At 41.6% G+C, this 12,912-nt stretch overlaps 1 protein-coding gene across 2 annotated transcripts in view; it reads right to left on the bottom strand.

The window, feature by feature from the left end:
• Positions 1–5,905: 5,905 nt before the first annotated feature.
• Positions 5,906–12,912, bottom strand: part of LIMCH1 (LIM and calponin homology domains 1) — a 215,049-nt gene continuing 208,042 nt past the window's right edge. For both annotated transcript variants that reach the window (XM_053403907.1, XM_053403908.1), the window contains one exon: positions 5,906–11,659. In XM_053403907.1, the coding sequence (XP_053259882.1) occupies positions 11,634–11,659 (26 nt within the window). In that variant the 3' untranslated portion in view covers positions 5,906–11,633. The remainder of the gene's footprint in view (positions 11,660–12,912) is intronic.

Here is a 12,912-nt window from a genome sequence, read left to right as displayed (position 1 = left end):
AAGCTGCTCAGAATGTGTGTTTCTGGTGACCAAAAACATCCCTTTGGGTTAGAGATGCAAGGAACTTGGCTTGTGCATCACACTCTCCACTTCAAAACAATTTGGAACGTGCGTTATTTTTAACCATTTCAGCTACAACACCACATATTCAGTAGCGATAAATACATAAGGTGTAGAATTCGCTATTAAGAGATAATCTGCATATGATTCCAGATGCGGCAAGAGAATGTGGAACAACAAAATCAATACACACATTAAAAGGATATTTGGTTTAGTTGTTAATCTTTTAAAATAGTTGCCATTATGCTGTTTAGTTTATTTTTTGTGCTTTTGATGCTCAACAAGGCCAAAGATCTCGCAGAGGAAAACTGGATGCCACACCTGTTAAGTTGAAAGTCTTTATTAGCAATCCAGGGTAATAGATATCTCCCTCCCAAACCATAGTCTCAAGTTTTGTAGAGAGTAATTATGTGTTCCATACTTTTTCAGATTTTAAGGTTTCTGTTCCAAGTGTTGTTTATATATTTGGAATTATTTACATATTTTCAGTTTAGGGGGGCATTTTTTATATTCATTTTAGCTTAGGTGTATTTGCACAGGAGTTTCTTATCCAAACAAAACCCTACTCACTGTATTCACAGACTAATAAAACTGGATGTTTGTTGCTGGGATACACTGATTAAAAAACTGATCAGAACTGAAAAGAAAAGTCTGTTGGCAGGGTCTTGCTTGAGCCTATAATAAAGGGCTCTAAATTTATCCCCATAGTAATTAGCTAACTACCATGCATTTTAGTTTTTTAACATGAGAAATAGTCATTGTATCTGTGCTGCTAAGTTCTGCGTGTATTGTGTGAGGAAGATGTTGGGTGGTATACGTGTAGTATGGGGTTCATCTTGATTTTGAGGTGTGAGATTATGTTCAATAGGCAGCTTCTAGGCTTAAAAGTGAAGCACCATTTCTTTCCATTGCAATTCGTATTTTTATTACATATTTATTTCTCCCTTTGAAATACTAGGACTTGTATGTTTGAAACATTAATTCAATGAACTGGAATAACGCCATGCAGCAAAGAATGCCAGAGGCTCAGAAGCAACGCTATAGTCTTTTTTTCCTAACCAAAAGAGAACAACTCCAAAGAGGGGAAATGTTTCAACTAAGTCGACACCTCTAGGCAGCTTCATTAATGTGTGACCCCAAAATTCCAGATTCCCCCCAAACTGATGCCAATTTTTTGTGCTGGTTTTGTGCCATGAACCCCACATTTTGTTCAACTTCTTTGAACTTTGAACTGATTTGAACTTTGAGCTTTGAACTAATTCAAACTTTGAATTAATTTGAGCTTCGAGCTTTGAACTAATTCAAACTTTGAACTAATTTGAGCTTTGAGCTTTGAACTAATTCAAACTTTGAACTAATTTGAGCTTCGAACTTTGAAGTATTCAAACTTAGAGCTTTGAACTGAGATCCATCTCCAAGGGCCTTCTGGCGGTTCCCTCACTGCGAGAAGTCAGATTACAGGGAACCAGGCAGAGGGCCTTCTCAGTAGTGGTGCCCACCTGTGGAACGCCCCCCCCATCAAATGTCAAGGAAATAAACAACCAGCCGACTTTTAGATGACATCTGAAGGAAGCCCTGTTTAGGGAAGTTTTTAATATGTGATGTTTTATTCTGTTTTTAATGTTCTGTTGAAAGCCGCCCAGAGTGGCTGGAGAAACCATTATTATTATTATTATTATTATTAAACTAATGTGAACTTTGAGTTTCAAACTAATTCAGACTTCAAGCTTTGAACTAGTTACAATGCTCCCCAGCTAAAGCAACCAGATAATACTACAAAGCCAGCCACAGACATCTCTATTGCTGTTCTTCATTGCACGTATATGAAACAAGCAAGCTTTGGAACATTAACACTTCACCTGACATCACCACCACAGGGTTTTTCCGCAGGGTTGCTTTCAAATCCAATCACACCATGTCAAATGAGCAGCAATAACAATTCAAAAACATAGGAGGAACAATTACAGAGGAATCCTAATGTCAATAAAGCCCAATCCATAAAACGCTGCATAAAATAATACAGGAAACTAGCCTAATTTAGCAGTTGAAAAAACCAAACTTGGCAGGCACGTCCCTCAGTGCTATGTGTTGTTGTGATGGCTTGCATAGCAGAATGTGCTATCGCAATGCAAACATCACAGGAATGGCTGTCATGTTAGCTCAATGGAGCTCATCTGCACTTTCATCAAGTGGAATGGAAGTATATGGCCTGTTTGGACACACACCAGTGGCTACCTAGTGGAGAAGTCAATGCAAATGCTCAGATGTGTCCTAATTTCATGTGATTTGGTGCAGAACTCCCCAATAAGTGCTTACCTAGTGTGGAATACAGTGTTGTGCTAAGATCATTCTGTCAATACAACTATTTCTGCTTGTCAGTGGAAACAATCTCCCCTCTCCTCGCCTGCCTCTGGTAGGGGAACATGCCATGCTCCTTCTGGGGTAGTTTATCTACCTTTGTGTAATGATAACAATAATTTATTATTTCTACCCTGCCTATCTGGCTGGGTTTCCCCAGCCACTCTGGGCGGCTTTCAACAAAACATTAAAAACAGAATAAAACTTCAAACATTAAAAACTTCCCTAAACAGGGCTGCCTTCAGATGCCTTCTAAAAGTCAGCTAGTTATTTGCTTAACATCTGATGGAAGGGTGTTCCACAGGTGGGCGCCACTACCAAGAAGGCCCTCTGCCTGGTTCCCTGTAACCTCACTTCTCAGAGTGAGGGAACTGCCAGAAGGCCTTCACCCTGCACTCAGCTTTCACCTGTGGCTCCTAGAAGCTGTTAGCATGCAACAGGTGAATGGCTTCCAACTGGCCGGCTAAACTGTGGGAATGTTCAGGGTGGCATGAGAGGATGTATTGTTTATTAATATCCTTCCTAACTTGCGCTAGCAAGTTCCTTTACTTAGCAGAGTTACATTCCCCTTTTTACATGCACAGCAGATAGCTGGTTGCAGGCTTGAGTGAGCCGCTCACTATTATACAATGCAGTCTGTCTTCAGATTGAATTGTACGTTCCTGGTAAGTTCCCTTGAATCCCTCTTAAAAGAATAAAGATGTCACAATCTTATTCAAAGTCAATAAAAGAAGTTTACTTACATCAGTTCACAGTTGGATTCCTGAAGGCAGGCTTAGTTACCCCATATGGGGGAATAATCCCAGTGCTTCTGCTAGCTGAGAGCTAGCAGAGCAGTCCTAGCTGAAAGCTGGTCAAACAAAGAAGGAAGTAAAAAAAGAGAGAGAGAGGTTGCTGTGTGACTCGTCCTTCTGTTACCTGGACAGCTTAGGTCATACCCACTTTCTATCACATGCAAAAGGAAGGATGCTCCAGTCAGGAGGAACAGGAATTTTTGACTGACTGAACCAAACATTCCCTTGCATGTCTTCTCTAGCATTTCAAGGAATGTTGTACTTGACTGCCTCTCGTGAATCACATCCCACATAAACCAGGTAAGGGTTGCCAATGGGTCTCAAACCCTCTCTTCCCCTGCAAGTGAGGAAAGTCTCTGGCAGATTGAGTGGACGAGACCAACAGTGGATCCAATGGTCAAGAAGGTGGTTTCTGCATGTGCTGTAGAGGGAAGCGAGGGGCAGATGGGGCTCGTCAACCTGAGAAGGGAGCCCATCTAGGAGATGGAAAACTGATCCTAAACCTCTGCTGCCTTGTGGGTATCTTCAGGAGAAGAAAGGGCTAAGGAGGAAGCTCTACACAAATCAGGAGTGGGGCCCTAAGGAAACCTTTTACGCCTCATCCTAGCAACTCCTGCAGCCAGGCTGGTGCCAAACGTCTTGCTCTGCTTTCCTTTGGAACACATCAGCGAGGCCAAAAGGCAAGTATTGTCATCTGGGCAGCCTGGGACCCCCAGAGAGGTCACTTTGGTGCTGCTAACACAGCAAAAACATGGGAGGCAGCAGTTAAGAGTCACCGGTTTCTGCAGCCACAGCAGGCGCTGTGATTCTCCAGTAGTTTGGCCTCGCCCTTGGAGGTGCCCTCCACTGACTCTCAAGACAACAGATGCCAACAACTTAATATGTCCATAATAACAATTCTATCCGTTTTAAACCGTGTCCACAGTTATTTTGAAAGGTTCTAGTCATCCAATTTCTTTCCTCCGGTAGAGGACTGTAACGGCTAATTTCCTTTATTACCGTCATGTCCCAAGTCTCTGATTGCAGGAGCCAGAGCACTTCCCCAAGTTTGGACAATCATAACTTGAGCATCTATTAACACATGGGATACCAAAACAATTTGCATGCTTTCTGATCAGCTGCTGTACAGGAAATGTTAACATTACCATATCTTTCCATAATTGGCACCACCATGTTTTGTTTTGTTTGATCACCAGTGAGCCTAATGGTTGGATAAAAGTTGTGGCCATCCGAGACATTCATCTTAGCTGGAACCTTTCCTACGTGTAAATGGGTATCTGTGGAAGTAGCTACCTCTCATTAAAAAATTTGAAATGTATCTGCTTTACAATTTACTTTTGATTATAGCTTTGAAGGATCTCACGCTTGTTTCATCAAGAAGAAAATGTACCCATGTTTACCCAGAGAAAGTTCTATTTAATTTAGTGGGACTGGATGATTCCCATTTCATTGTGTGCTTCAAGAGGATCTATGCCCTATCCTAAGAATTAACCTTGGCTTGAGAGAATTTTTTTTCTTTCAAAAATGACTTTCAACTTTTGACTAATATTTTGGTTCACGTAGCTAATCATATTTTGAACGAGAGAATTAGTGGCAACTCATCCTGGTCTGCTTTCAAAAGGGAAAACTAAGCAGACAGTCTTGTTAATTTAGCATATAGACTTGGAATAAAGCACAACATCCATCATCTCATCAAAATTCAATTAAAACTCAGTCCAGCATCCAAGGAAAAGGAGCCAATTTTCCTCTGGAAGCAGAGCTCTCCAAACATCACTAAAAACCTTTAATGGTTCTTTCTTGCATTCTGGGAATGATTTAAAAAAAGAATAACCACTTTGGGACTTCAAATTAAGCTTTACATTTAAAAGCTAGAACACATGTCATCTTAAAGCAGAGGCCTTTGTCATTAATTTAATGCATGCTGTCAACACGCTTTGTCCAACACCAATGAGATGCATCTAGGCCATTCGAGTTCAGCTTTAAAATAACCTCATTTCTAACCGGTGAGTAGCTGGCCCTCACACTTGCTGAACATTTTGGGATTTGGGGCTGGTGTAATTGTTAATAAAGGCTTGGGCAAAGGCTTTGCTTAACATATAGTTGAAGCCAATCACCTGCATTTTCTTCACAGGCAGAGAAATCCAAACCCCCAAATCACCATTGGGACTGGGTGGCTCAGCAAAAGGTCACCCTCTCTTCTGAGCCCGTATATATTGATCCTGCAAAACTGTCATAATATATGGTAGACATTTTGGGGCAACACCTGAGTATGGCTGTCACCCAAGCCCTTTCTGGCGTAATTTCACATAATGAAATTTGGAAAGGAAAGCTAATACCTTTCTTGAATGTTCTCACACATATGCCCCTCTCCAATATGCCAGATTTCCAACGATCAAGTCATATAGATTTAATTCAAACTTGGGTATGTTCCAAGAGACTAGGGGCAGCACTTGTAACTCTGGACTATTGATTTATCAATGAGAAGTTTTCGGGTAACAATCTACAGTACACTTTTCATCCAATGGGAATTTAACTCTGTACATCACACATCTCAAGACGGAAAAGGATTTTCAATACCTGTTCTACGGCTTCTAGCAAAACGCATAGCACCAGGCACCAAACAAAATACATTTGTTTCCTGCAAAGTTTTATTGTGTTTGGCTATACCAAAACAATTAAAAGTCAAACAGCACCAGTTTTAATCAATGTTTATTTATAAACATAACATTTACTATAAAAGCTGTTGCATTTAGACAAGAATTCTCTTGCTTTCCAGAGGCATTTTAGAATAAATATCATCAATGGAGATTAGTGTAACTGGTATTCAACATTAACCCAAGCAGGACTTTCATCCTTTGGTGATCTTGCATATAAAGTAGCCCTCTTCTGGCTCACCAACTTTTATACCACTTATAGATAACTACAGAGAATACGGAATTAATTCTACATAACAAGAATAAGGGCCACTATGAAGTTTTGAAAATGAAATATATAAAAAAATAATTATGACATGGTTATGCCTGCTCTCTAAAGAAATTAGAAGCTAAATACACTTTTTGGGGTTTTTATTTTAATCCATTATGTTTATTATATTGGCGCGTCAACAGTAAATTATCTTTTGAAACACATTATTTACCATTTCAAACCAACATAGCAGTAGATAAACTCCCCCCTCCCTGGCCATTCCCTACCCTTACCCATTCCCAAGTTATTTGTGAAACAAATATTAACACGTTTATAAACAGAGCTGGAAATAATGAGGGGACTGCAGTGTGCATACTCATTTGAAATGAAATATAAAGAGGGAGAGTTGACAGTTAAAAAAAATCTTTATGCTGGTGACTAATCTATCTTAATGGAAGCGGAACGTGTGAGTGATTCAGGTTTTGATACATGTAAAGTTAGCTGCTGCCATCTTCCAGTTTACAAGTAGAAAGACGGTCAGCTACATTCGTAAGTGGATGTGCCATAAAATCCTGTTTGTGTATAAAAACGTTGCACTTGAAAAATTCTGCTAGCATGTAAATTCCGGCTGCAGTTATTCTCTTACTGAAGACTGGCAGGACTTGAAGGTTATTAAAAGCAGGATCAGAGCTACACAATCCTCATGATTTTGCATGATTTTTTTATTTTTTAAAAAGCAACCTTTGCACACAAGTGCAAATCAACGTCTTCACAAGCCACTGGGATATGCTGCTGTGCAAGACCCACTGAAAGCAACAGGACCTGCACAAGAACACACCATCTTCTGCTCTTGGGGCAAGTTCTATTCATTTCAATGGGAATCTTATCAGAGCTCCCCACTGGCTTATACTCAACAAGCACAGAGCTGTGCCCTTAAGCACCACTGGTTCCCAAAAGTCTTGAAGATACCCAACTGTAAGCTGGGTTCAGGCCCATATCCGCAGTCCTTCACATGCACTAAAGACCTATGCCAGACTGCTCTCTCAACACCTTTTAAGAGGGCATCGATGTAAACACAAATCTCCCGGTCAGGTGTGCAACTGCTCTGCACCAGGAAATAGACTGCAGTAATGCATCAGTCTGGAGACTTAATGCACAACCCAGCTCCAATTTGCAGGGAACACACTTGCTGCCAGTAGCAAGAATGCCACAACTGAATGAACTTCAGAACATTGGTGTTGGGTCCTTACGTCTGCCTTTATTTGAAGCAGGGACGGCTAAGCCCCAGTTCAAGGGTCTCTTCCACCAGAAAGCCACTGATTTTTGTGGCAGCAGCAAAAGGGGGGCAGGGGGTTAATGTAGATCAAATGCTGTGGTGGGGTACAGCTCAGTGCCCTGGTGGGGATGTAAATCATCCCTTCCTGGTCACGGGATTGATCACTTGAATGCAGAGATGGCGACAAATCCCCATCCTCAACTAATCTGCATGGGTTAGCTGAGAAAGAGTGTTTGTGCAGTCAGCAGAAGAGTGTGAAGTGGCCATGTGGCCCCCAGAGGCTTGGGTGTGGCCCTCAGGCTCAGCAGCCCCCGCTGTTTCACAAGGGAACAGAAACAACACGATAGGTTGTGCCACTGACAAGTCCAATTTGTGGAACTGACCACTTGGGCTTGCAAACTGCAGTGCTCAGATCAGAAGCCTGCCTTCCAGCTGAACCTCAAGGACTGTCTGTTTACAAGCAGAGGCCGTTTTCTGAACAGGAGGCGCCCGATTCCAACCCTTGATGCAATTTCCCAAACTTCTGAGAGCTGACACAGCCATGTCTGAATTAAAAATGGAGGCGCACATCACTGCTGCACCCAAAGCGGTTACCTTTTGTAGTGTGTGAGAGGAAGAATGGCTATCCGGGAGAAGCCAATTTCTTGCGTTTCTGCATAAGCCACTGAATGGAAGGAGCAGAAACTCAAGCAGAGATGCAATGGGAAATCTCCTTGGAGGATGCCCAATTCTGCTGCAACTCTGTATTTAATATGACGCAATGGAGACAGAGACACACCACAGAATGATCTGCCTCTAGCTTGGCTGATTGGAAGGAGGGGAGGGTGGAACACACATCATGCAGAGACACACCGGGCAGCCTCTCCTGTACTTTGGAATTGCATGAGCTTTTAACTATGCAGTCCAGTTCATGTCACAAAGCACACAAGTAATGCTTTCACAGTCCACAGTTTGGGAATGACTGCTTTGCACTGTGATCCTATACTTGCTTACTAAGAAGCAATTTTTCTTCTTCCCCCAATAGCGCTTATTCCAAGGTAAGTGTTTGTAAAAACTGCAGTCAAGCAGGGGAATAATTCAGTTTTTTTGGTGGGGGAGAAAGGTATTTACACAAATCTGTGGCTTCAGTTTTTATACTGTGCATTTCGTGTTATACAAAGAGGTATTATGACTACAGCACAATCCATTCAAACAGCAAAGTTATCTATATGTATCCCCAAACAAATCACTTCAATGACTACTCACAATGTGGGGTCAAATGGACAGTCCCACAAGGTTTGTTGTTTGCAGAACAACTTCGTTGCCAATCTCTGTCCTTAGGAATTATATTTTTTCTTAAAAAACAACACCACAATTATTACATCCATCTGTCACTGGTGAATGTGCAACAGCTTTGTATTTTCTAAGGCACAATTTTAATGAAATGTGTAACTTCCTATCAGACAATCGTATGTTTTAAGATAGACACAATCGTATACAAATGCTTTTGAGTGACAAAAGGAGACATCATTGCATGTTTGCACAACTGCACATCAAGACCCACCTAGACACATAAATAAATAGTGACACTGTGTCACCCTTAGAAAATATTTATTGCTTACCTAAGAAATGTCCACTATTTCTTTCTGCTAGCCCACCAAGAGATAACCGATGTGCAAATACAACAAGGAATCTCAATTAATTTTGTTTGTTGCTTTCATATTCTTAAGGCAGCATAAATATATTTTTCCTTTTTGAAGACCATAACTACATAGGCTTTCCAATCTCTCGCACCTTTACTCAGCCTGCAGAAGATACCAAAGAATACTGCTCACAAACCACTATTTTACAACCCTAGCACATCAGCTAAATCTAGTGTGCTGCCTCTGATCACCATCCCAGTTCCTTAGGAGTCAGGAAAATGTTAAATCAGAAACACACCCGGTGCACCTGACTTGACCGGGTTTAAATCCAGATTCAAATATAGCACCCCCTCTCTTTTATTTCTTGCAAAACTTCCATCATTATTGGTCAAGAGGGCTGGTTCTTTAGCTATCTGAAAAGCATGGTTGCTGCTGCTCCTTCCTTGTGGCCGATTCTAATGCTGCTCCAGAACGTAACATTGTGTGCACACCGAGGAGGCTGCATGTGGGGAACAATGTGGCTGCTTCCCATTCCTACACTGGGAATGCGCCAGTGTCAAAGTAACCACATCAGGTGCCCACAGTCATAGTACCCCTCCCACATTATGCATGTTACCAGATTGGTGTGGGAATCAATCTGGGTTTAATGATGAAGACCACGCTGCTAAGGGAGCACACAAACAGCCTGGGAAACATGCGCATTGATGCACTATGTGTTCAGGCTGTCTTCCTAGGCCATTGACGCTTAAGCCTTTGTAGCGCCATTTCCCTTCAGAGTATACGGCTGCAGGCGTAAGAAGCAATGTTCCAGGAAGAGCCAACACATGGGGACTGATGCCAGCACTTTATCCCTCTTTGAAGAAAAGTGTTTGGCCGTGCCCTAAATTGGTGTGCGTGTAAACATAACCAAATCCTAAGCATATTTATTTGGAAGTGCATCTCACCGGTTTTAACCTAAGGAGCTTAGGATCTCAGCTGAAATCATATGATTATTACCATTTATTCATACAGGCCCAGGTTCCCCCTTTAAATCCGATATATGCAGAACCATTGGGGTACAGAAGTTTAACCAACTCTGTGGCAACTTTACTGGAAGCAGGAATATATAAATGAGTCGTCCCAAAGTTGTACCCATCACTGAATACTCCAGCGTCAAGCATGCCCACTCTCTGCAGAATGAAAGGCTCTACAGCCCCAAATTCCAGAGTGTCTGTCCTGTTTTCTTCAGGCTGCGTGTCTCCATCCCTGCCGCCCACAAACGTCTTTCCCTACAACCGAAAATTAGCAGCCTTGGCTTGCAGTGTTGCTCCACCGACCTTGCAGAAAGCATTTGCAGTGGTCGTTCTATGATATTTATCTCAAGACGGACTTCTTAACGGTTATTCTAGGGTGCCCCAAATCCTGCATCCTCAGGAGCCATTTTATTTTCCATACAGCAAGTGGTTGGAGGTGCTAGGTGTTTATGGGTCAGACTCCATAAAAAGTTACACCCCCCCCAAAGCAGCAACACTTTCACTTTCACAATTATGGTACACACGTGCTGAGGCATAGACGGACCATCGCACACCAGCACCAAGGGAGAGAAATAACGTCACATCTTCACGGAGCTGCATTGAGGTTGGGCTAGATGATGATTTAGGTACTAACTTCCCTCTGCATCTAAGTCAAACCGTGGGCACATTTCGATTAAAACAGGGTACAGCTACCAGTGGCTGGTAAATTGCTTCAGAAAGTAGATTCATCTCATGGGCTGCCAGTCGACCTGTTGGGTATTTCTACAACCTTGAATGCATGTATTATTTAAGCTTAGAGAAAACACTTCATTCGGTAAAATAGTTTGTTATTACAAGAAACATCATTTTATGCACACAACAGATGGCATGACTGTCAGTCCAATCCTAGGCATGTCTACTCAGAAGTAAACCCCACTGAGTTCAGTGGGTCCTATTCCCAGGTCCATGGGTGTAGGATTGAACATGCAATCACTTGCTCACTCAATTTACTGACTTCCACTGAAAGTAATATAGTAAACTGTTTCAGAATTACAGGATGTTTGGATCAAACTAGTGTCTTTGTATATATATATATATATAAAGTTACCACTTCAGAAACAAAACAGGAGGGAAACTGCTTTCTGTCATGCTGTTAAAATTTTCTTCTTCTTCAAATGCAACTAATTAGATTTACACATTGGCATATTATAGAACATCTACAAAAAGTAGTGTAAACTTAACATTCTCAGTTCCTAGTTGTATTAGAAACAGGACAGGTTTATTGCATCTTTATTTCCTTGTTACTTTCATAAGAGCAGATTCAGAAACCAAACGTAACTGATAATATGGAACACGCACGCTCCCGCGAGAGGGAAAAGGAACTGAAAGTCCAGAGATGAACGTCATACATGTAATGGAAGTGAATTAAGAAAGGGGGTGGAATATGTATTGCATTGGAAAGTAGCCGATGTAGCCTTTTGTGCCTGCCTTGCAAAGATGAGATGAGAGCTATCAAGTCCATGGATATAAGCTCTGACAAGAGATTGTCCCGAAGAAGCCCCAGGAACAGAACAACAGCGACAATCCTTCTTGGAGAACACATCTGCACGCAAGACTGAAATCCATGTCACAAAGTCGTGGGCTGACCAGCGGCTATAATTAAGACAAAAACGGGTAGAAAAAATGAAAGCGCTTACGCCATTCTTCACGTCAGGAAGCAACAAATGATAAAAATAATATGAAGATGATGGGACGCGGGTGGCGCTGTGGGTAAAACCTCAGTGCCTAGGACTTGCCAATCGCATGGTCGGCGGTTCGAATCCCCGCGGCGGGGTGAGCTCCTGTTGCTCAGTCCCTGCTCCTGCCCACCTAGCAGTTCGAAAGCACCCCCAAGTGCAAGTAGATAAATAGGTACCGCTTTATAGCGGGAAGGTAAACGGCGTTTCTGTGTGCTGCGCTGGTGCTGGCTCGCCAGAGCAGCTTCGTCACGCTGGCCACGTGACCCGGAAGTGTCTTCGGACAGCGCTGGCTCCCGGCCTCTTAAGTGAGATGGGCGCACAACCCTAGAGTCGGACACGACTGGCCAGTACGGGCAGGGGTACCCTTTACCTTTTTAATATGAAGATGATGGAGTTTTTGGAGCTAGACGACCTAACCGGAAGAGTCCGCGACCAGAAGGAGGAGGAGTATCAGGAAGAATGGACAAAATTTTATGATTTTTAGTTAAATATTTAAAGTTAAATTAACTGGAAATAGCTTGCAGATACTTAATTGGCTTAGGATTTTATATAAGTTAAGTGATGAATTAATATGTTTTCATTTTAAAATTAAACATATTAATTTTAAATTAATTTTAAAATTAAAGTTATAAGGATGTTAATGTTTAAGTTAAATGTCATAAGAACTTTGATTTGGAAAACCGTTAAAAGGATATGCATGGAAATTTAACCAAGGGGAAGCGAGGAAGTCAATTAACAATGTTAATAAGTGTAATTTTAATAAGGCTATGATCTAAATTTGTTTGTTTGTTTGTTTGTTTTGTTTATAATTGTGTGAAAATTAATAAAATTTAAAATAAAAATAACAACAAAATTTTATTTATATCCCGCCCTCCCCAGCCAAAGCTGGGCTCAGAGTGGCTAACAACAATAAAAGTAACACAGCTTTCTAAAATCAATTCAGAATCAAATTAATGGCAACTGCAATGTATTTTTTGCGTACAAGCATCCTAAGACCTCCTTCCTTCTGTATTTCCAATCTTAAACAGCCGAAGAGAGGGTGCAGTGCACCACTGAGGCTTATATGGCTGTGTACATTTAAAGGAGATGCTGGAATTGAGGCTCTGAGATGGATAAACTACAGTTCCCAGAACTCTTTGGGAGAAGTGATGTGCTTTATATGCGTGG

The sequence above is a fragment of the Podarcis raffonei genome, chromosome 9 (genome assembly GCF_027172205.1).
Source record: "Podarcis raffonei isolate rPodRaf1 chromosome 9, rPodRaf1.pri, whole genome shotgun sequence".
Lineage (NCBI taxonomy): Eukaryota > Metazoa > Chordata > Lepidosauria > Squamata > Lacertidae > Podarcis > Podarcis raffonei.
The sequence above is the reverse complement of the archived record's forward strand: the minus strand, read 5'-3'. Positions and strand labels throughout refer to the sequence as shown.